The sequence below is a fragment of the Bombina bombina genome, chromosome 2 (genome assembly GCF_027579735.1).
Source record: "Bombina bombina isolate aBomBom1 chromosome 2, aBomBom1.pri, whole genome shotgun sequence".
Lineage (NCBI taxonomy): Eukaryota > Metazoa > Chordata > Amphibia > Anura > Bombinatoridae > Bombina > Bombina bombina.
Genome location: NC_069500.1, coordinates 1,435,880,045 through 1,435,905,812, shown reverse-complemented (window position 1 = coordinate 1,435,905,812; position 25,768 = coordinate 1,435,880,045). Strand labels below are relative to the sequence as shown.

Genomic DNA, 25,768 nt, shown 5'->3' with positions numbered 1-25,768 from the left:
CATATCACTACTTCCGCTAACATCAAAACTCCTGGAAAAACAAGTTTACAACCACCTAACCAACTTCATGTCTTCCAACTCCTTGCTTGACCCCCTGCAATCTGACTTCCACCCCAAATACTCAACTGAGTCTGCCCTTACCAAGGTTACTAACAATCTTCTTTCTTCTAAAAATAATGGCCACTAGTCTGTACTTATATTACTTGACCTCTCAGCTGCCTTCCACTCAGTTTACCTCCCCTCCATCCTCCAGATGCTTATCTCTCTTGGCATTTGTGACACTGCTCTTTCTTGGATCCACTCTTAACTTTTTCACAGGTCCTTTTCTGTGTCATTTGCTAGTGACTCCTAATCTCCAATACCTCTGTCTGTTGGAGTACCTCAAGGATCTGTTCTGGGTCCTCTACTCTTCTCAATTTATACTTCTTCACTGGGTAAACTTATCAACAGCTATGGCAACACCCAGATCTACCTATCCACCCCTATCTCTCTCTCTCCTTATGTCCTTTCACACATCAGTAACTGCTTTTCATGCATTTCATCCTAGATGGCCTCTCAGAAACCAAAAGTTTAACATGTTCAAGATTGAGCTCCTTCTAATCCCTCCTCTAGCTCTACATCGACTTCTGACTATTCTATCCCTGTCGACAGCATCACCATCTCCCCATCACCCCAAGTCTGCTGCCTCAGAGTTACACTTGACCCAAATCTATCCTTAATCCCACACATCCAATCACTTTCTTTATCCTGCTGCAACTACCTACGCACTATTTTTTCAAGATTCACCCTTTTTTGAGTGCTGACACTGCAAAGCAAATTTTCCACTCCCAATTTCCCAACTTGACTACTGCAACCTAACCTACGTACTGGCCTTCCTATTTCCGCCTCTCCCCCCTTTAATCCATCCTAAATGGTTCTTCCATGCTAATCAACGTTTCCCGTCACTCTCTATCTGCTGCACCTGTCTGCAAGTCCATTCATTGGCTCCCTATTCACAGCAGAATTAAATTCAAAATTCTCACCCTTGCATACAAAGTACTCCCCAATACCTATCTTCGATAGTCAACAAGTCTATTCCAGACCGCCCACTAAGATGCAACAATGAGCATAAGAAACTTAGTTGTATTAGTGTATATTAGTATGATACAGCATAACCATTAACTCTATAAACTTTATTTCCAGAATAAAAAAAAAACACACTCATTCAAATTGAAAACCCAAACTCTGCAGAAATAAATAAGAGTAGAAGAATTGAGCTTACTGATACTAATGGTGTTGCATTGTATGTTTGCGGTGCCCTAAGGAGTACGATTTAATAAAAAGGTTCAACTGGGTTCTCATTAGTTGGCAAAAGAGGTAACGTTTGCTCCTTTATAGAAAAGATAAACAGGTCTGTGCAATTATTATATGCAAATTAAGTTGGTTTAATAACCTGGATTAGATAGTACGTTTCAGGCATGCACAGTACTTATATAGATCTCCTCAATCATTCACAAGTGGAGTAACAAAGCTGTCCCTCATTGGCTAAACTCCTTCTAAGGCGGGATCTGCAATTATTGTTACCTTGCAATATACTTATTAAAGATTAGTAAAGCAGTTTCCACTCATCATGCATAGCACTCTGAAGGTTGCACTAGAAAGGTTACAATACCATCTTCCACACATTACATGAACCTGTAGAGATTTTTCTCTCTTTTTTAATATGCTTAATTGAGCAGATAATTTATATTAATGTGTGGAAGATGGTATTTAACCTTACTATTGCAACCTTCAGAGTACTATGCATGATAAGTGGAAACTGTTTTTATATATATATATATATATATATATATATATATATATATATATATATATATATATATATATATATATATATATATATATATATCAATGTAAATATTTGCATAGGAAAATAGCACATCTAGGCAAGAACCCCTGCTTTCTTTTCCCCAGAAATACCTCATATACAATATTACCAATGCACAAGACAATTCTGGGTGAGTTATGCAAATTAGATATGCAAATTCTCAGTTTTTTTGCTTCAAAAATACTGTTTTAACACAGCTATCCTTTTAACAGGATTATTGCAGCAAATCAGAAATCACTCACTAGACAGCCTGTTTCATTCTATTTGGAACTCATCAGTAGGAGATAGATTTCTGGTTGCTGCTTTGATAAAGCTATTTTCAAGGTTAAACCAAAATTCATTAAAATTATGGGTGGAGATAAAAAACTGAAATTAAAATCCTCCACATTAGCACATCTAGGCAAGTATCCCCGCTTGTTTTCCCCCAGAAATAAATCATATACAATGTTACCAATGCACAAGATAATTCTGGGTAAGTTATGCAAATTAGATATGCAAATTCTCAGTTTTTTTGCTTCAAAATAATACTGTTTTAACATAACTATCCTTTTAACAGGATTATTACAGCAAAACCAGAAATCACTCACTAGACAGCCTGTTTCGTTCTTTTTGGAACTCATTAGTAGGAGATAGATTTCTGGTTGCTGCATTGATAAAGCTATTTTCAAGATTAAAACAAAATTCATTAAAATTATGGGACATGGAAGATTTTAATTTCAGTTTTTTTTAATCTCCCCCCATAATTTTAATGAATTTATTTATATATATATATATATATATATTTATATATATATATATATATATATATATATATATATATATATATATACACTAGTCCTAAAGCCCGTTCACACGGGCCATTTTTTGCAGGGTACAGCGGTCCCACCCCTTGTGCTCTCTCCCTCCACCCTCTCTTTTGCGCTCTCTCTCCCCCCTTTTCTGCACTCTCTTTCCCCCCCTCTTTTGCACTCTCTCTCTCCCCCTGTCTTTTGCTCTCGCTCTCCCCCTCTCTTTTGCACTTTCTTTCCCCTTATCTTTTGAGCTCTCTCTCTCCACCTCTCTTTGGAGCTCTCTCTCTCCCCCTCTCTTTTGAGCGCTCTCTCTCCCCCCTCTCTTTTGCGCTCTCCCCCCTCCTTTGCGCCCTCTCTCTCCGCCCTCTCTTTTGCGCTCTCTCTCCCCCTCTCTTTTGTGCTCTCTCACCCCTCTCTTTTGCGCTCTCTCTCACTCCTCTCTTTTGTGCTCTCTCTCCCCTCTCTTTTGTGCTCTCTCTCCCTCTCTTTTGTGCTCTCTCTCTCACCCCTCTCTTTTGTGCTCTCTCTTCCCCCTCTCTTTTGCGCTCTCTCTCTCCCCCGTCTCTCTCCTCCCCCCCTCTATCTCTCTCTATCTCTCTCTCTCCCTCTCCCTCTACCCCCCCTCTCTTTCTCTCCCCTTTATCTCTCACTCTCTCTCTCACTCTCCTCTCTCTCTTTGCTCTCTCTCTCTCTCTCTCTCTCTCTCCTCTCTCTCTCTCTCTCTCTCTCTCTCTCTCTCTCCCTCTCCCCCCCCTCTCTCTCTCCCCTCTCTCTCTCTCTCTCTCTCTCTCTCTCTTTCTCTCCCCTCTCTCTCTCTCCCCTCTCTCTCTCTCTCCCTCTCCCTCTACCCCCCCCTCTCTTTCTCTCCCCTTTATCTCTCACTCTCTCTCTCACTCTCCTCTCTCTCTTTGCTCTCTCTCTCTCTCTCTCTCTCTCTCTCTCTCTCTCTCTCCTCTCTCTCTCTCTCTCTCTCTCTCTCTCCCTCTCCCCCCCCCCCTCTCTCTCTCCCCTCTCTCTCTCTCTCTCTCTCTCTCTCTCTTTCTCTCCCCTCTCTCTCTCTCCCCTCTCTCTCTCTCTCCCTCTCCCTCTCTCCCCTCTCTCTCTCCCCCCTCTCTCTCTCTCTCCCCCTCCCCTCTCTCTCCCTCCCCTCTCTCTCTCCCCCTCCCCTCTCTCTCTCCGTCCCCTCTCTCTCTCCCTCCCCCTCCCCTCTCCCTCCCCTCTCTCTCTCCCTCCCCTCTCTCTCTCCCTCCCCTCTCTCTCTCTCTCTCTCTCTCCCCGCTCTATCTCTCCCCTCTCTCTCTCCCCTCTCTCTCTATCTCCCCCTCCCTCCCCTCTCTCTCCTCTCTCTCTTCCTCCCCTCTCTCTCTCCCTCCCCTCTCTCTCCTCTCTCTCCTCTCTCTCTCCCCACTCTCCCTCCCCTCTCTCTCTCCTTCTCCTCTCTCTCTCCCTCCCCTCTCTCTCCTCTCTCTCTCTCTCTCTCCTCTCTCTCTCTCCATCTCTCTCCTCTCTCTCTCCCTCCCCTCTCTCTCTCTCCCTCTCTCTCTCTCTCCCTCCCCCTCCCCTCTCTCTCTCCCTCCCCTCTCTCTCTCTCCCTCCCCTCTCTATTGCACTCCCCCTTTCCCTCCCCCTGCCATCTCTCTCTCCCCCTATCTCTCTCCCCCTCCCCCTCTCTCTCTCTCTTCCCCCCTCTCTTTTGATCTCTCTCTCCCCTTTCTTTTGCTCTCCCTCCCCCTCTCTTTTGCTGTCTCTCTCCCTCTCTTTTGCTCCCTCTCTTGTGCTCTCTTTATCTCCCCTCTTGATCTCTCTCTCCCCTCTTGATCTCTCTCTCACCTTTCTTAACTTTTCCCTACCCCCTCTCTCCCCTCTTTTGAGCTGTTTTGAGCTCTCAGACTCCATAGCCTTTCACGGCCCGCATGGCCCCGCCCCTGTTATGATTGAACACGCCCCCTCCACGGCCCTCATGCTCGACCACGCCCCCATCATGCTCAGCCACGCCCCCTACCGCACTCGGTCACACCCACTTCTGCTCGCACTGCAGAGACTTAGGGACTGTAAGGCCAAGTGTGTTTGTCCTCGTGCTGTCTCTACTGCGCATGACAGCTTTGGACAAACACACTTAGCCTTTTATAGTATAGGATATATATATATATATATATATATATATATATATATATATATATATATATATATATAAATAAAGACGTACCTTGGAGATATTGCAGGTTCGGTTCAGGATAAAGCGAATATAGCAATAAAGTTAGTCACACTCATTTTTTCGGTTCTCAGTGCATATAAAAGTTATATTTACACTATAATGTAGTCTAATAAGTGTGCAATAGCACTAGAAAATGCTTTTATTGCTAAAAAAAAATGCTAAGCATCATCTGAGCCTTAAGTGAGTCAATGGGGTCAATTTATCAAGCTCCGTACGGCTTGCCAGAAACAGAAGTGCAAGAAACAAGAACTGCTGGTGCAATGATAAATGCCGACAGCATATGTGCAGCGGACATGATGCGCTACATCGTATCATATCCACTCACAATTAATAAATTGACCCATTATCTTTTTGCTGGTGGTGTGTATATATAGGTGTGTATATATGTGTATTTATTTGTATTTATGTGTTTATAAGTGTATATATGTGTATTCATGTGTATTTATGTGTTTATATGTGTGTGTGTATATATATGTTGGAAAATGGTGCCAATAAACTTGCCTGACACAGAACTTTAATTTGGAAAATGAGCAATATCTGTTAAGCGTAACAAAGCAAAATGAAATAAAATGAGGTATTCCTGTGTATATATATATATATATATATATATATATATATATATATATATATATATATATATATATATATATATATATATATATATATATATATATATATATATAAAAATATATATATATATATATATATATATATATATACTTTATATATATACATAGAGTAGACTTATATATCTATTAAATATATACAGGTATAGATATATATATATATATATATATATATATATATATATATATATATATATATATAAATAGATATTTAAAAATACAAAGGACGTTTTCTACTATATAAAGAACATTGGAATGTAAAATATTTACAGTAAATATACAGTCAAATATATTACTATTTATACATGTGTATAGATATATATACTAGTCGATAAGTTTGCCCAGAGGGCAGTCTAATTATGTTTTTTAACAGATGTAGAAACGACGTATTACCAAATTTAACAATATTAAACCTAATCCCTATGAAAATAAAAAGACCCCCCAAAATAAAAACACCCCCTACTCTAATAATAAACTACCAGTAGCCCTTAAAAGGGCTTTTTGCAGGGCATTGCCTCAAGATAATCAGCTCTTTTACAAAAAATATACAAAGTCCCAACTAACATTAAACCCCCCCACCCCCCAAAACAAAAGAACCTAACACTAAAAAACCTAAATTACCCATTGCCCTGAAAAGGGCATTTGTTTGGACATTGCCCTTAAAAGGGCATTTAGCTCTTTTTCTGCCCATCCTTAATCTAAATAAAACAAATCCCCCCCCAAAAAAAGAACCCTTAAAAAAATCCTAAGTCTAACCCCCAGGTTGGTACTCACGGTTCCTGAAGTCTGGCGGAGAAGGTCCTGTTCCAGGTGGTGAAGTTTTCTTCCAAGCGCAACCTCTTCTTCTTCCAAGAACATCCTGCGTAGAGTGGAGCTAAAGACCGCAGAGCTGAAGACCAGCGACTCTGGAACTGAAGACTGGCGACCGCATAGCCATGGAGCGTGGAGGATCCTCTTAATACGATCTCCGCTGTATACTGAATAGTGAATTCAAGGTACGCAATTAAAGATGGCGTCCCTTGAATTCCTATTGACTGATTTGATTCTTCCAATTCAAATCAGCCAATAGGATGAAAGCTACTCAAATCCTATTGGCTGCTTAAATCAGCCAATAGAATGAGAGCAAGTGAAATTTTATTGGCTATTCAAATCAGCCAATAGAATTGCACGTGCTCTCATGCAAGGTGGATTCTTTCACCACCCTGCCATTTCGCTGCATCCAGGTGAATTATTTTGTCCTCATGCTGCCAACATTCCATTGAGTATGCATGCACAACTGCCGATGGCGACGGACATTGCAAACGCAATTATAGTATATATATATATGTAAATACAAATAGTTTTTCATGTTTAAAGGGCTCAAAAGTGCACACACGGACACACATATATATATATATATATATATATATATATATATATATATACGTTTAGCAAAGATGTGCACTCTCACTTATATGCAACAACCAGGGTGCTAGTGAAATTAGATACAAAATCAGAAACAGACCTTGCACTCGCTGGATTTTTTAACAAACTTTTTTACTTGGCGAAAATAGTGACGTTTCGGGGACAGTGTATCCCCTTCCTCAGACGGGGTCTGAGGAAGGGGATACACTGTCCCCGAAACGTCACTATTTTTGCCAAGTAAAAAAGTTTGTTAAAAAATCCAGCGAGTGCAAGGTCTGTTTCTGATTTTGTATATATATATATATATATATCAACCCCAAAAGGAAGAAGGAAGAGAAGACGCTTCACTCTCCGGTCTTTGCAAAATTTCTTTTATTTCAACTTATAAAAGTAATTTTACAAAGACCGGAGAGTGAAGCGCCTTCTCTTCCTTTTGGGGTTGATTGATATCACCATATGTTTTTCACGCAGCACCCCAGTGGCTGATCTAAGTAACAGTGAGTGCACCTGTTGTGGATATTTATATATATATATATATATATATATATATATATACACACACACACTTACCGGCCACTTTATTAGGTACACATGTTCAATTGCTTTGTAGCAGAAATTGCTAACCAGCCAATCACATGATAGCAACTCAATGCATTTAAGCATCTAGGCATCTAGACGTGGTGAAGATGACTTGCTGAGGTTCAAACCAAGCATCAGAATGGGGAAGAAAGGGGATTTAAGTGACTTTAAACGTGGCATGGTTATTGGTGCCAAATGGACTGGTATGCGTATTTCAAAAACTGCTGATCTACTGGGATTTTCATGCACAATCATCTCTAGGGTTTGCAGAGAATAGTCCGAAAAAGAGAAAATATCCAGTGAGCAGCAGTTGTGTGGTTGAAAATGCCTTGTTGATGACAGAGGTCAGAGGAGAATGGGCAGACTGGTTTGAGATGATAGAAAGGTAACAGTAACTAAAATAACTACTCGTTACCACCAAAGTATGCAGTATACCATCTCTGAATGCACAACACGTCAAACCTTGAAGCAGATGGGCTACAGCAGCAGAAGACCACACAAGGTACCACTCCTGTCAACTAAAAAACTGAGGCTACAATTCGCATAGGCTCACCAAAATTGGACAATAGAAGATTGGAAAAACGTTGCCTGGTCTGATGAGTCTAGATTTCAGCTCCAACATTCAGATGGTAGGGTCAGAATTTGGCATAAACAACATGAAAGCATGGATCCATCCTGCCTTGTATCAATGGTTCAGGCTGGTGGTGTAATGGTGTGGGGGATATTTTCTTGGCATTGTTTAAATGACACAGCCTACCTGAGTATTGTTGCTGACCATGTCCATCCCTTTATGATTACAGTGTACCCATCTTCTGATGGCTACTTCCAGCAGGATAATACACCATGTCACAAAGCTCAAATTATCACAAACTGGTTTCTTGAACATGACAATGAGTTCATTGTACTCCAATGGCCTCCACAGTTATCAGATCTCAATCCAATAGAGCACCTTTGGGATGTGCTGGAATGGGAGATTTGCATCATGGATGTGCAGCCAACAAATCTGCAGCAACTGTGTGATGCTATCATCTCAATATGGACAAAAATCTCTGAGAAATGTTTCCAACATCTTGTTGAATCAATGCCACAAATAAATAAGGCAGATCTGAAGGCAAAAGGGTGTCCAGCCCAGTACTAGCAAGGTGTACCTAATAAAGTGGCCTGTGAGTGTGTGTGTGTGTGTATATATAAAAAAAGGAAAATAAACAGGCACTGAACAGTGTATAGTTCTTAAATCTGTTACATACAAATTTCTCAAAAATAGCTGCCTAAACATTCAAAGCATATATGTAAATAGCCCTAAACCTAAACCCCCTAACCTAACACCCCCTAAATTAACCCAAAATATAATACCCAAAAATTACAAAATAAAGCTACCATAAAAACAACTTACCTGTAATTTTTTTTTTTTTTTTTAATATTTATTTTATTTTTCCATTTTACACAAGAACAAGAAGAATAAAAATATAATTTCAACAATCATGATACATTCTCAAGTCCTTGCATATACATACTGCTCAAAGATACAACAATTAAAAAAAATAAATTACTAACCTATTTCAGTGCTCTATAGGTTGCTTGTTTCATTTAGAGCTATTGTCGTTCAATTATCCAAATCAAATTACTTTATGCTAAAACTTTTCTATATGGTCTCACCTATTTCGGTCGACTCCCTCCTCAGCGGGCCTCTTCAGGTCCTCCCCGGCCTCCATGTCAATCTCCCAGCCAAATTTTTCCCTTTGTATTTAGGTATAGCTCTAGAATCCTCATTTTGACATTCTACCTCATGGTGTATTGTAGATCTCTTCCCAGAGAAATCTGGCATCCAGGAAGAATGGCATTTTGTTTCGTTTTAGGAAACCATATTCCTCTAAGTTAATAAGCTCTGTTGTTCGTGCTATCCAAGCCTCTATTGTCGGGGCTGTTGGGGTCTTCCATGCTCTAGCGATCACTGATCGTGCCCCGTTTAGCCCTATCTGTATTAAGAGGGATCTCAACTTATACTTAATATTTGTGTTATCGTTTAATAATGCTATTCTGGGGTTAAGTTGGAATGTCACTCCCGCTAACTTCTGTAATTTAGATTCTACCTCTTTCCAAAAGCTTTTTATTCGGGAACAATCCCACCAGATGTGTATCAGGTTGCCTTGTTCACCACACCCCCTCCAACATTGTCGAGAAGAGTCTTGGTATATTGTGTTTAGTCTTGTCGGGGTTAAGTACCAACGTGAGAGAAGTTTGTAGTTTAGTTCCAATATTTGTGGTGAAGTAGATGATTTTTTTGTTCTGCGAAAGATGTAACCCCATGTGTTATTGTCAATGTCTGCGTGCAGATCTAGTGCCCATTTTGAAGTAAAGTTTGGTAAACTCTGAGTATGTGGTTCTATTAAAAGTTTCTGAGAAATTGCTAGAGATCCCTGAACAGTCATTTCCCTCTCACATAACCTCTCGAATTGAGTCATTGGTCGAAGAAAGTCATCCCTATGTATAGATGTTTGTAGGAAATGCTGGAGTTGCGCATATTTAAGCCAATGTGAAAATCTGCCGTCAGCGACGGTATCAAGGTTATTTCTGTCTATCAGTTTCCCTCCCTCCAGTAATCTACTTAATGGGATGGTGTAACCCCATTCTTTAAGTCTTCTGAAGCCTCTATCCCACCCCCCAATCATCTCAGTATTCAAGACTACTGGAAAAAGTGGTGACCTCTTCTATGATATATGGGGGTAAGTGTTTTTTATTCTCTCCCACTCCTTGAAAAGGTGTTTGTGAATTTCTAGGTGGCTACATTGTGGTGGTCTTAATTCTGCCGGAACCCAGCACAGTGCTCGGACGTATGGGACCTGAAGAATGTGAGAGTCAATGGATACCCATGCTTTATGTGATGTCGCCCCATGCCAGTCTATTATTCTCTGAAGTGTCACTGCCCGGTAGTATTCCTCAATATTTGGTAGCCCTATACCTCCTATGTCTGTCGACCTATAGAGAGTGTTCCTATTCACCCTGGGTTTAATCTTACCCCACACAAAGGAGTTCAACTGGCTCTGTAAACATGTTTGATACCATCTAGGCAGGTGGAGTGGCATGGCTTGAAGTATGTACAATATTTTGGGTAAAACAGTCATTAATAAAAAAACTAACATTAATACAAAAAAATAACATTAATAAAAAAACTAACATTAATAAAAAAAAAACTAACATTAATAAAAAAACTAATATTACAAAAATAAAAAATCCAAACATTACAGAAAATGAAAAAGTAATTACCCAAAAAATAAAATAATTAATCTTTTTCTAATACCCCTTTAAAAAACAAAAAACAACCCCAAAATAAAAAATAACTATTCTAAAAATAAATTACCAATAACCCTTAAAGGGCCTTTTGTAGGTCATTGTACTAAAATGATCAACTCTTTAGTTAAAAACCCCACTACCCTTTCTAATATTACACCCAACCCCCAACCATGCAAAATAAAAAAACACATAAATTACAAAGTGCCATTTTAAAGGCATTTGGATAAACACTGCCCTTCAGCTCTTTTGCTGCCCAAAAAAATATAAACCCTAATCTAAAAAAAAATCAATCCAATAAAATAAAAAATAACACTAACCCCAAAGTTGGTATTCACCATCTTCATCCCACCTGCACTGCATTTTCTTATCTTAATCCCGGCAGTACATCTTCTTATCTTAATCCCGGCAGTACATCTTCTTATTTTAATCCCGGCACACCATCTTCTTATTTTAATCCCGGCAGTACATCTTCTTATCTTAATCCCGGCACACCATCTTCTTATCTTAATCCCAGCAGTACATCTTCTTATCTTAATCCTGGCACTCCATCTTCTTATCTTAATCCTGGCACTCCATCTTCTTATCTTAATCCCGGCAGTACATCTTCTTATCTTAATCTCGGCAGTACATCTTCTTATCTTAATACTGGCAGTACATCTTCTTATCTTAATCCCGGCACTCGATTTTCTTATCTTAATCCCGGCAGTACATCTTCTTTTCTTAATCCCGGCACTCCATTTTCTTATCTTAATCCCGGCAGTACCTCTTCTTATCTTAATCCCGGCACTCGATTTTCTTATCTTAATCCCGGCAGTACATCTTCTTTTCTTAATCCCGGCACTCCATCTTCTTATCTTAATCCCGGCAGTACATCTTCTTATCTTAATCCCGGCACTCCATCTTCTTATTTTAATCCCGGCACTCCATCTTCTTATTTTAATCCCGGCACTCCATCTTCTTAATCTTAATCCCGACAGTACATCTTCTTTTCTTAATCCCGGCACTCCATCTTCTTATCTTAATCCGGCACGCCATCTTCTTATCTTAATCTGGCACGCCATCTTCTTATCTTAATCCGGCACTCCATCTTTTTATCTTAATCCGGCACTCCATCTTCTTATCTTAATCCGGCACGCCATCTTCTTATCTTAATCCGGCACGCCATCTTCTTATCTTAATCCTTGCACTCCATCTTCTTATCTTAATCCTTGCACTCCATCTTCTTATCTTAATCCCGGCAGTACATCTTCTTATCTTAATCCCGGCACTCCATCTTCTTATCTTAATCCCGGCACTCCATCTTCCAACGTCAGTCCTCCTCTTTAGAACTTTAACATGGAGCTCCTCTTCATGTAGTCTCCAGCAGCACACTGAGTAGTGAATGTGAGGTACCCCTTTTATAAGGGGGTACCCTTGCATTCCTATTGGATGATTTGAATCTTCAAATTCAAATCAGCCAATAGAATAAAAGCTTTTTTACTTTCATTCTATTGGCTGATTTGAATTTGAAGATGAAATTAAGTCAATAGGAATGCAAGGGTACCCCCCATATAAAAGGGGGACCTCACATTCACTACTCAGTGTGCTGCTGGATACTACATTAAGAGGAGCTTCATGTTGAAGTTCTGAAGAGGAGGACTGACGTCATTGACACTGCCACCGCAGCCTTTTCCAGGATGAAGTTAGAAGATGGACCGCCGGGATGAAGATGGAGCGCCACTGCCATAATAATCGGCGAGTACCGACTCTGTTAGGGTGTTTTTTTTATAATTCAGAGTTTTTATTTTTCTGGGCAGCAAAAGAGCTGAATGCCCTTTTAATGGCAAGTTCATCCAAATGCCCTTTTCAAGGCGCTTTGTAATTTATGTTTTATTTACATTTTATTTTTATTTTGGGAGGGTTGGCGGGTGGGGGTGTAATGTTAAAGGGTTTAGTTGGGTTTTTCACTAAAGAGCTGATTGCTTTATAAAAGGCCCTTTTAACAATAGTTTTTTTTTTATTGGGCTTTTTTTAAGGGGTATAAGAATAGGATTAATTATTTTATTGTTTGGGGTAATTACATTTTTATTTTCTGTCATTTTATGGTTTTTTATTTTCTTTTGTTTGCGCTTGCACAATCGCATTTACTTTTAACTTTTACGATTTAAGCCCCACATAAAAAATTAGTGGGGTGTAAATTGCAGCGAGTTTGCGCTATATTAATTTTTATAGCGTTCCACTTGTAATATGGATTTGAGCATTAAAGAGCCCCGTGATCTCGGGATCGCATTTGCGCTCTTAGCACTATCAATAGCGCTCCACTTATAATCTAGCCCATAATTTTTATCAGCTAGTGTATATATGAGTGTAACACTTTATTTTAATGTTTTTATGTTGTGTTTTGTGGATTATTTTTTTTGACTCTCACACTTTTTGCTAGGTCTCCCACATGCTAAATTTGTTTGTGGCTCTTATTGAGGTAAGGCAGACTACACTACAGACATTTAACACCATATATATGAAGTGAAGGCACCATGGAAAAGCATTTTGGTTTCAGCCACATCCCTGAAAGTAATAGAAGTCAAAAAGGAAACATCATTGCTTGTTCGTACCAACACTGAAACATCATTTAATTAACAAACTTGTGTTCACAGCAGCTATAAACCTAAATACTTTCACTTGGAAACAATCACTTAAACTCTGGGTAGTTCTAATGATTTACCCTAGAAGCAAACATCATAAATAAAGGATGAACGTTCATCACTTATACCCAACTCCATATTGGTAACAAGTATTGGCATATGCCTCTTGCAATAAACCAAAGTACTGAAATATAGGACTAGATTACAAGTGGCGTTATTTAGCGCTCATGCTCACATGTTTACTTCGCTACAAGTAAGATTTTTGCATGCTTCGCAGAGCACACATGTTACAAGTTGAAAGTAAAAATATTTCACACAAGCGCTAACCTGAAAAATCCGAAATTAGAATATAATGACCATGTTGATGTAACCCTTACTTGCGAGAAAACCTGAACACATTTACCCCAGGGCTCTCACCCTACATGAAAATATTAATATTTCACATTCCAATGTTCTTTACAAAGAAACATATGTTCTATTTATTTATAAATAAATAATTATATATATATATATATATATATATATATATATGATGGTATTTTTTGGTAAAATATCTATCTATCTATCTTTCTATCTATCTATCTATCAATCATCTATCCATATATTTGAATAAAATATTTACAGTAAATACACAGACACTTTATTACATAAATATGTTTTTTTTATGTTTTCAGCTACTTTGACTGCAAAGGGTTCCAATGTACAAACATATATACATACAAATACATACACATATTTAGACATGTATATGTATGTATATCTATGTTAAAGTCCTTTGCATGTCTTTTTTTCTAGCACTTGAGACCTCATATCTTTGAGCCCTTATAACTTTTTAATGCAATAATTTGTAAAAAAAAAACTATTTTTAATCTGACAGTTTTATTATGAGTGTAACTGTACTGTTAAATGTATTTTTGATGTGTTCTGTGCACTTTTTTATCAAGAGTAATTGTGAACCAGAGCTCTGAAGTAGTCTCCCGACACGTGTTAAATTCAATAGTGCTATAAAAAAGAGCTGCAATAAATCCCTTATCCCGCGTGTGCAACAGTTAGCGCGCCACTCATGATCTAGCCTTTAATATGGTTACAAATACACTATACAGTTATAACTTTATAGAAATATATAAATTCAATATAAGTGTTTTGTGTTGTGTTCAACTGAGTGAGCAAACCAGAATTCTGTTTTCTCTCCTATTTATCTATAGATCAGCTATGGGGCTACTGATGCGCTGTTAAGTGATAAGTTTCTTTACCCATCCTTTTTTAGTACAGTTCAAGATGACCGGACACAATACGTAGCTATAGCTAAATTGGTGAAGCACTTCGGCTGGACTTGGGTGGGAATCATCATATCAGATGATAACAGTGGAGAAGATGAGAGTCAAGAACTCAGTAAAGAGATCAGCAAAGAAGAAATATGCATTGAGTTCAAACTTATAATTAAACAAGAAGGAACAGTAAATGAGCAGTTATTTGATAGAAAAAACTTTGAGGTTCTTCTAACCTCAACATCTCAAATTATTATCATTTGCGGTACAGTTTCTATATTCTTTTTTCTTAATTTAGCTGAGGGAAAAGGCCCACTTAATGATAAAACGTTAATCTTACCTTCATCGTGGAACTTTAATATAGATCTTGGAAGTTTTCCCATAGTCCCATTTAATGGTAGTTTGTCTCTATCCATCCCCAGGAGACACATACCAGGATTGCAAGAGTTCTTAGAGAATATCCACCCATCCAGTCGTCCAGAAGATTTGCTGCTTGCTGAAACCTGGGCATTATTTTTTCGTTGCTATAATGAAAAGAAACCTAGAAATGAAGTATTTGAACATATTTATAATTTTACTCTCCATAGTTGTACTGGGAAGGAGAATATAGTGAATATCAGTAATGTTGTATACGATACACGCAACTTTAGAACATTGTATCACATATATGCAGCGGTTTATATCATGGCTCACGCCCTGCACAGCATTCACATTTCAGGATCTCAAAATGACACCACCGATTACTTAACAGGCTGCAATTACAAACATAAGGTATTGTGGCAGGTACAATTCTAAACACAGGCTCTATTTCATAAATATGCTTTGAATGTACGATATATTTTATTTATGCTACTAAGAATAACTTGCTTAAAATGTATGTTCTAACCTTTTCCATTATCTAATTTCCTGATACAAAGGTAGGTAAAGGGACAGTCTGCACCTTGGACTTCTTAAAGTTTTACCGTAGATTAATCTGCAAACAGTCTCCTGTACCTTTTCGATATCATGCAGCAGGAATGGTAAAAAAGTTATTTTAAAATTATTATTGTTCCTGGCCACTTTGAAATGGCTGCCAAGCTCTGCCCACTAATGGCATCATGATCTTGGCTGAATATGGCATCCAATCACAAAAGGCTCACTAGTTGGATTCAACAGACTGTCAATGCTATTCAGCAGCGTGCCTAGATGCAGCCCAGATTGTGATGTCATCAGTGGGCTGAGCTTGGCAGCCATTTTAAAGTGGCCATAAACAATACTTTTAACATAACTTTTTTATACTGTTACTGCTGCATGGTATAGAAAGGGTGCAGGGGGATATTTGCAGTTTAATCTAAGGTAAGACTTTAATATGACTAAGGTGTAGACTGTCCCTTTAAGCTAAGTATATGTGACCATAAGTACATAATCCCAGATAATGCTCATTACCACTATAAAACTTGCATGTCTATCAAGGACAAATACTATTTACTGTCAGGACTAAATGGCAATATACTATTTTATTTCCTGAGTGTTTTCCCACTTAGGTCACTAATTAAATATGTGTAATAAAAAAACCTCTGACAAACGTTTCACATGATAATACATGGACTTGTCGTCATAGGATGCTGGACTTTTACTGAAACACAATGCTGGTTTAATAATTGGCAGATAGATTTGCTTTACTTGTGGATTGGTCCTTCATGCCCTTGTGCTTTTGTCAATATGTCTTGTGTATTTTTTTGCTTTTATATATTTTAATTGATTTTTGATTTACATAGTCCATTAGCCTTGTCCCTTCTGCGTAGAGGGGGATACAAATTCATTCATATCCTGAAAGCTCAATTATAACTCTACACTACATGAGGAACATTCTTATAACATTCAAAACAAAGTTTATGGAACATCACTATATTTTTTTCTCTCCTTTGAGGGTTTTTTATACTTAATTTCCTGGTACAACAGTTTAGTTCACATTGTAATTTTGTCACATTTCTTGTTTATTTTGTATTACTGGAAAAAATAGCAAAAAATTACAAAACTGTGCCTAAATAAAAAACTAAAGACCCTTAAAAATAAATCCTATTCTAAAAACTCCCTTAAAAATGGTGTCTATGAAAAAACTATCCTATAAAACTAAAGACCCCTTAAAAATAATCCCCTAAAAAACACCATGAAATAAAAAATGACACCAAAAAACTGAAAACTCAAATCTATTTACTATCTGAATTCTTCTGCATTTTCATCCAAAGTAGTACACATGTGAGCACTGCATGCATTTGCCAATAGGAAGAAAACAACTGTATTGCCTTCTCTATAAAAGAGGTAAAATTTGTAAAAATTGGCAGAGAAGAGCTAGTTACAGCTAGGGGACATCAAAAAGCCCAAGAAAATAATTCAGTTAGAGGAGACCAAGGTCCCGATGAACAAAAGTACCACAAGGCAGCAACATATTCCAAAGGGATTTGCTGCAATGTCTAACAAGCCAGTGAAACATTCCAAGCTGCAAACATCATTGCTAACAGATGGTAATACTGAGAGGCGTTTGACTATACATCCCAATGGGTAGCAATGCTGGCAATATATTCCAATCAGCATTGCCTCCGACATTGATGATGTATAATGTCGGCACTTAGCCAAATAAATATACCAATTTATTTCTGAACCTCTAAAATGTCCACCATAAATACCCCCTAACTATCAGGGTGCCAGGAATCAGACTGAGACGAGAAGTGCAAAAATAATCACACCTTTATTAATAGAAAAAAATAATAAAAAGTCCACAAGTCAAATAACAAGCCAGGAATCAAAACCAGAGCTGGTAGTCAGACGAGCCGAGTCAGGAGCCAAAGCAAATAGTCAGACGAGCCGAGTCAGGAGCCAAAGCGAGTAGTCAGATGAGCCAGAATCAGGAACAAGGAGAACAGGAGAGTCAGGAACAAGCCAGGGATCAGGAACCAGGAGGGACGTCAGACAGCCAGGTAATACACAGGAGCTCTTACAAACAGGTCTGAGACAATGCAAGGGCAAAGCATACTGACACGGATGATGTACACCAGTCTGGCCATTCAATGAAGTGCAGAAAATGAGCAGCATCACTGTCATGATCCGGTGTACATGAGCTCAGGACACAGACCCTTGGGGCAGTGGTAGGGATTTGAAGACACCGACCCCTGACCCGGGGAAGAGTATCCTGGACGTGGATAGATGATATTCTGTGATTCATAGTTGCTAGAAGTTATTGTAGAATAAATGGAGAGTGCAACATTTGTATACAATATATTCTGAGTTCACTGTGACTTATAGTTAGTTAATAGAAGTAACTGCAGGATTCAATGAGAGAAAAATATAGCAATGTGGAATGTTCAGGCTTCAGAGTAATCTGGTAAGAGATTGACACTTAGATGCAAACTAAGGTTTGTCGCAGGTTCACAGTACATAATATTATATAAAGCTGTATGTCAGAGTTAAAGCACATCTGCACAGGTACTTAGACAAGCTGCAAGTTTAGGCATTAATTACTGTTTGTGCATTTAGATGCAATCTTGGTTTGTTGCAGGTTCACAGTACATATTATTATAAAGAGCTGTATGTCAGTAATTAGCAGAGCAGCACAGGTGAAAGTTAAGTTTAAGGCATCAATTACTGTTTGAACATATTTTGGAGAATCACATGAAAGCTTTTAATTAAACACATAGATGTAGAGTTCAGAATATGTTAACATATTTGCAGCAGGATATTTAAGCAATGACAACTTGTAGCAGAGAAATAGTTATATAAAGTTCTGAGTAAGATGCTGTTGTAATTAGAGAGTGATGATAACCAAAAGTATGCTTGATTTATAATAAAGTTCTGAGTTTGTTAAGTAGCAGTGTCCAGGAAACAGAAAATGGAATTATTTGGATACTTGCGATTTGATGATTTTAGGCATTGGAATAGAAAATGCTGTAGGTTGAAATAGTTGGTAAATTCTCATACAGGAAACAGTCACAGACCTCTGTTGTTCAGGATCACAACTTCAATGTTAATGCAAGGCACATTAGACCTGAGAAGGCTTAAAAAGAGGCTGAGGTAATCAGGTGCATGAATGATTAATCAGGCAGGCAGGCAAGCTGAATGTGAATACTGCCCAAATGCAGCAGTCAGAGACGGATTTCTTAAAGGGATAGTGACATTAGGCTGAGATATGTTACAGATTCCCCTCCTTAAAGGCGACCTCCGGGCACCCAATACAATCCAAAAGGAGAGAGAACAAAAATGATATGGAGAACCGGTAGTAGGTGTATGGAGGTAGTGAGTCCAATCGGAAATCAAGAAAGGAGGGTTGGAGATCTCTTGAAAAAGTTGAATGACGAAGTAAAGGCCATGTAATTCAAGTATCAAAAGATCTTGACAATGATGAGAGCAAAACTTGAAGTCAACTTTTTTGTAGTCATCGTGAGAATGCATGAACGTAACATACAATGAGCTTCCTACCACAGAATCATCCTGAGGGTAGATAGGCTGATGTTCTTCATGATAGATGACCATGTACATAGCCAATGAAAAGGCAGCCAGTCCTAGAGATATGAATAGGCTTTCCTCAGCTTCAGAAATAGAGATGCAGCATTCTGGATTGATAACCATATTAAGCACCTTTGGGTCAGAGATTTGAGTATCCTCAGAATTAATCTCTTGGCTGAGGATTCGATATACTGCAAAAGAAAAAGCTATAGCCACTTCTAACGCAATAGCAGGGCTTTCTTCAAAGTAGGAGATAGGAGTGTAGAGTGCAAGATTTGTCCAGTTCTTGCCATCTTCTAATTCAATATGAAATGTCTCCTTACTGGATTCAGAATCAAAAGTGTCCTCACTAAGAACAGGTATATGAATGCCCACACCAGGACAAGGTCCAGGAATACCCACATCTGGGCAAGGTTCAGGAATATCCTCAGTAGGATCGGGTGAAGGAATGCCCATGCCAGGGCAAGGTTCAACTATAGAGAAAGAAAAAGAACCCACTTTAGAGCCAGGAACCATACTCTCTTCTGAGCAGAGGGCAAGGCTTTCTTCAGGGTTTATAAACGAAGAATTAACAAGACCCACTTTACAGCCAAGAACCATACTCGCTTCTGAGTAGAGGGCATGGCTATCTTCAGGATTAAGTATTATTACACCCATTTCTGGGTTAAACAAAGGAATACCCATACCAGGGTCAAAAACAGGAGAGTCCACCTTGATGTCAGGTTTAGTAGTATAATCATGGAAAACAGGAACAGGAATGGGCACAGGGGAATCTTCTTGAAGAACTTTTGTACAAGTTTCAGGGTCAAGAATGTCCACTTGCGAACTTGGTTCAAAGTTGTCCTCACCGGATTCAGTATCAGGAATTCCTGTACAGGAAACTGATGTAGTAGAAAATGTAGGTTGATGCAAAGTATCTCCCAAGGGAAACAATTTCTTAGATGCAGTAACAGAAGAATTTTGAGAAGATGAAGTGTACTGAAATATGCCACACTCAGGTAGATGCGGAGGAATCGTGACACACGATTCTGACTGAGAAGTTATCTGGAGTTCAGCAGGCATGCTTATTTGAGTTTGAATATCAGAGCTAAATTCTCCAAGGATTATCTCTGGTAAACTGAAAGGTTGTTTATCTGGAACAAAATCATCTTTTGCTTCTAGCACAGGGTTTACAGGCAATGAGGCATCATGAGAGGGATATGAGAAATCAATATTTGGAAACAGTTTTTGTAGTTGTTGTAGAGTCTGAGAAGAGATACCATTAGATGCTTTAAGAACAGACTGATAGTAACTATAGACATCATCCAGTTCGGTGTTGACAGTGTCAGGAGGCAAGAGAGGGTCTGGTACAACAGAATCTAAAACAGGGGAATCAGGCTGAGTTTCCTCTTTGCAGTTCTGATTTTCTGTGGGCAGAAGGATTTTCTTCTTCTTCTTCTTCTTCTTTTTCTTAGAGAGCTTAGATTTCTTCCCAGTATGAGGCTTCTTAGGTTGCTGCCATTGTGGTTTGTAGTAAGGTTGAGAACAGAAATCTTCTTTATCACTGGATGCATAATTCTGATGTGATAAATCAGCATAGTAGTTGAGGGGACCTTTACTCCTAACAGCAGTCTGTAAACCAGATGTCCTTTCTTCCAGCTCTGAATCTGTCCAATCTAACGAATCCATGGTAATATCAGAAATAGGAAGATCAGTATTTCCATGAGAGGTTTCATGATGGGAGCTGTCTGTATCATCCATGTTGTAAATATAACAATCAAAGATGTCATTATAGCAAATAGGTTGAGGTCTTGTCTGAGTTTGTGGCGAATTAAAGTTGCGCTCATACCAGTCTAATGCCAGTTCAGCTGGATCTGTGAAGTCATCCTCCATGTTGACATATTCAGACTCAGAATCAGTATCACCAGGATAGGAATTACAAACAGGAGGAGTAGATGGTTTTCTGGAGCAGTAGTCCTGTATCTTTAAATCTTTAAAGGTCTGAATTTTTTCTGCTGAATCTATGAATGCATCCTCTTCAGTTACATAGTCAGACTCAGAATCAGTTTCACCAAAATGGAAATCACGAACATGAGGAACAGATGAAATCCTAGAATAGTGGTTCTGTCTCTTTAAATCTTTGAAAGCCTGAATTTTTTCTGCTGAAGCTATGGTTAAATCCTCTTCATTTTCATAGTCAGATTCAGGATCAGTTTCACCAACATGGTAAGCATGAAATTGAGGAACAGATGACATTTTAGAAAAGTGGTTCTGTCTCTTTAAATCTCTAAAAATCTTCTGTTTTTCCTTTAGAGATTGCTTGGGTCTGAGTTATGTTGTAATTTTTTATTTTCCTTTGAGGGTCGGTGCATCCACTACCACTGCGGATCCCTTTTTTGGGCATTAACATTCTGTCATGATCCAGTGTACATGCGCTCAGGACACAGACCCTCGGGGCAGAGGTAGGGATTTGAAGACACCGACCCCTGAACCGGGGAAGAGTATCCTGGACATGGATAGATGATATTCTGTGATTCATAGTTGCTAGAAGTTATTGTAGAATAAATGGAGAGTGCAACATTTGTATACAATATATTCTGAGTTCACTGTAACTTATAGTTAGTTAATAGAAGTAACTGCAGGATTCAATGAGAGAAAAATATAGCAATGTGGAATGTTCAGGCTTCAGAGTAATCTGGTAAGAGATTGACACTTAGATGCAAACTAAGGTTTGTTGCAGGTTCACAGTACATAATATTATATAAAGCTGTATGTCAGAGTTAAAGCACATCTGCACAGGTACTTAGACAAGCTGCAAGTTTAGGCATTAATTACTGTTTGTGCATTTAGATGCAATCTTGGTTTGTTGCAGGTTCACAGTACATATTATAAAGAGCTGTATGTCAGTAATTAGCAGAGCAGCACAGGTGAAAGTTAAGTTTAAGGCATCAATTACTGTTTGAACATATTTTGGAGAATCACATGAAAGCTTTTAATTAAACACATAGATGTAGAGTTCAGAATATGTTAACATATTTGCAGAAGGATATTTAAGCAATGACAACTTGTAGCAGAGAAATAGTTATAAAGTTCTGAGTAAGATGCTGTTGTAATTAGAGAGTGATGATAACCAAAAGTATGCTTGATTTATAATAAAGTTCTGAGTTTGTTAAGTAGCAGTGTCCAGGAAACAGAAAATGGAATTATTTGGATACTTGCGATTTGATGATTTTAGGCATTGGAATAGAAAATGCTGTAGGTTGAAATAGTTGGTAAATTCTCATACAGGAAACAGTCACAGACCTCTGTTGTTCAGGATCACAACTTCAATGTTAATGCAAGGCACATTAGACCTGAGAAGGCTTAAAAAGAGGCTGAGGTAATCAGGTGCATGAATGATTAATCAGGCAGGCAGGCAGGCAAGCTGAATGTGAATACTGCCCAAATGCAGCAGTCAGAGAAGGATTTCTTAAAGGGATAGTGACATTAGGCTGAGATATGTTATAATCACACAGTATGCACCAGAGACAGCAAGAAAGGTGAGTTAAATGGCTGCCAGCATCACATGGCAAGCAAAACAGGGACAAAAACCCTGACAGTACCCTCCCCTCAATGACACCTCCTCCACGGGAGGACAAAAGGTTTATTGGGGAAAAGGGCATGGAAGGCACAGTGGAGGGCAGGAGCATGAACATCAGAGGAGGGAACCCATGAATGCTCCTTTGGACGGTAGCCCCTCCAGTGAACCAAATACTGTATGCGGCCTCTGGACATACGAGATTCAATAATGCTGCTGACCTCATACTCCTCATGGTTGTCAACAAAGATAGGACGGGGATGAGGCAACACAGTGGTAAACCAATTACAAACCAATGGTTTCAAGAGGGAGACATGAAAAACATTGGAGATGCGCATTGCAGGAGGAAGGTCAAGAGCGTAGGCCACAGGATTAACCTGTCGGAGTATTTGAAAAGGCCCAACATAATGGGGAGCCAGTTTATTGGAAGGCACACAAAGGTTCAAGTTGCGGGAGGACAAACTCTCTCACCAACCTGGTAGGAAGGCGCGGGCAGACACATACGATCCGCCTAGAACTTTTGGCGCTGCATAGAACGATGAAGGCAATCCTGAATCTGCACCCACATGGAACGGAGTGTCCGGAGATGCTCCTCCAAAGCCAGAATACCCTGAGACATGAATGAATCAGGCAACAAGGGTGGTTAAAACCCATAATTTGCCATGAACGGGGATAACATGGATGAAGCATTAATAGCACTATTATGAGCAAACTCTTCCCAAGGTAACAGTTCAGACCAATTATTGTGATGATCTGAGACATAGAAATGGAGGAACTGTTCTAGAGCTTGATTAGTCCATTCCGCAGGCCCATTGGATTGAGGGTGATATGCCGAGGAGAAGGAAAGCTGGATCCCCATTTGAGCACAAAAGGAACACAAAAATCTGGAGACAAACTGGCTACCCCAGTCCGACACTATCTCCTTGGGTAACCCATGTAAATGGAAGACCTCCCGGGCAAAAATTGTAACCTCCTGAGCGGTAGGCAACTTCTTCAAGGAATACAATGTGACATTTTAGAAAAACGGTCAACCATATAAGGATAACAGTATTGCCATTGGAAACAGGGAGCTTGACAATGAAGTCCATGGAAAGATGTGTCCAAGGACGCTCACCATTAGCAATAGGATGAAGAAGACACACAGGAAGACCTTGAGGAGTCTTATTCTGTGCACAAACTGAGCAGGAGGCAACATACACAGCAACATCAGAATGAAGACCTGTCCACCAGAATTGTCGAGTGACAGACCAAATCATTTGGTTCTTGCCTGGGTGACCTGCGGCTTTAGGATAGTGGTAAGTGTGCAATAGTTTAGTACAAAGATTCTCAGGAACAAAACACTTACCACTAGGTTTCTCAAGAGGTGCATTGGTTTGTGCAGCCAGGATCTCCTCCCCCATGGTCAGGAGGTATAACTGGAGTAGGTACAGACTCAACTTGGACAGAGGCAAAAATTGTCGAGAGAGGGCATCAGTCCTAACATTCTTACTACCAGGCAGGTAGGCGACCACATAATTAAACTGAGACAAAAATAGCGCCCATCTGGCCTGTCGGGGCGACAAACGTTTTTCTTCAGACAGATAAGTTAAATTCTTGTGTTCAGTAAGAATGAGCACTGGCACGCAAGTACCCTTGAGAAGATGCCTCCATTCCTTGAGTGCCAGAATTATGGCCAGTAATTCCCTGTCGACAATTTCATAATTGCACTCCGCTAGAGACAATTTCTTAGAGAAGAAACCACATGGATGCAAGGAACCATCAGACGTAGGACGTTGAGACAAGAGGGCACCTACTCCAGTCTCAGATGCATCGACCTCAAGAACGAAAGGCAGGACAGGGTTAGGATGAGCCAGAACTAGAGTGGCAGCAAAGGCAGTCTTAAGACTATCAAAGGCCTTAATGGCAGTAGGTGACCAATGGAGTGGATCATTCTCTTTACGGGTCATGTCTGTGATACGTTTGACCAAGGAAGAAAAGTAAACTTTCTATAGTAATTGGCGAACCCCAAAAAATGTTGAATAGACCAAAGACCAACTGGGCGAGGTCACTGCAGAACTGCAGATAACTTGTCAGGATCCATGGAGAACCCTACAATGGAGATAACATAAGTTAACATAAGGAAGGTTACTTGAGTCTGATGGAACTCACATTTCTTGAGTTTACAAAACAGGCCATTCTCACATAGTCTCTGAAGAACCCGTGCAACATCAGAATGATGAGCCTCAAGTGTGGGTGAGTGTATGAGGATGTCGTCTAAGTACACCACAACACACTGTTGCAACATATCTTGTAGGACATCATCAATAAATTCCTAAAAAAAAAAGCAGGAGCATTACATAGGCCAAAGGGAATTACAAGATACTCATAATGCCCACTCCTGGTGTTAAATGCTGTTTTCCATTCGTGTGATTGTATGCTCCTCTCAAATAAAGTTTAGTAAAGACCATAGCTCCTTTGAGGTGGTCAAAGAGTTCCGCAATGAGCAGAATAGGGTAAGCATTCTTAATGGTAAGATGATTAAGGCCCCTATAATCGATGCATGGTCTTAACTCACCACCCTTTTTCTTCACAAAGAAGAAGCCAGCCCCAGCAGGAGAGCAGGATTTATGGATGATCCCCCATGACAGAGCATCGGCAATGTACTCCTCCATAGTACAATTCTCCACAACAGACAGAGGGTAAACCTGGCCCTGAGGAGGAATGGCTCCAGGTTGCAGGTCTATGGCACAATCGTAAGACTGGTGAGGAGGCAACGTACCGGCATGCACCTTGTCAAAAAAGTCTAGGAAGTCTCGGTACTCCTCTGGCAATTGAGATACCCAAGAAGTGCACAATAATTTAACTGGTTTCCAAAGACAAGTGGAAATACATTGCAGAGACCACGACAAAATTTTGGACCTGCCCTAGTCGAGACTGGGATTGTACTTTTGGAGCCAGGGATAACCCAGAACAACTGGAAAATGGGGAGAGTTTATCACCTGGAACTGGAGGGTTTCAAAATGGAGAGCTCCAACAGCCATGGATAATGGAGCAGTTTCATGAGTAACGAGTGCGGGCTGAAGGGGCCTGCC

General features: G+C 39.4%; 1 protein-coding gene across 1 annotated transcript in view; it reads left to right on the top strand.

Moving 5' to 3' along the window:
* LOC128647609 (vomeronasal type-2 receptor 26-like) overlaps nucleotides 1-25,768 on the top strand; it is a 281,250-nt gene that overhangs the window by 59,988 nt on the left and 195,494 nt on the right. The window contains exon 3 of the mRNA XM_053700364.1: nucleotides 14,600-15,433. Within this exon, the coding sequence (XP_053556339.1) occupies nucleotides 14,600-15,433 (834 nt within the window). The remainder of the gene's footprint in view (nucleotides 1-14,599; nucleotides 15,434-25,768) is intronic.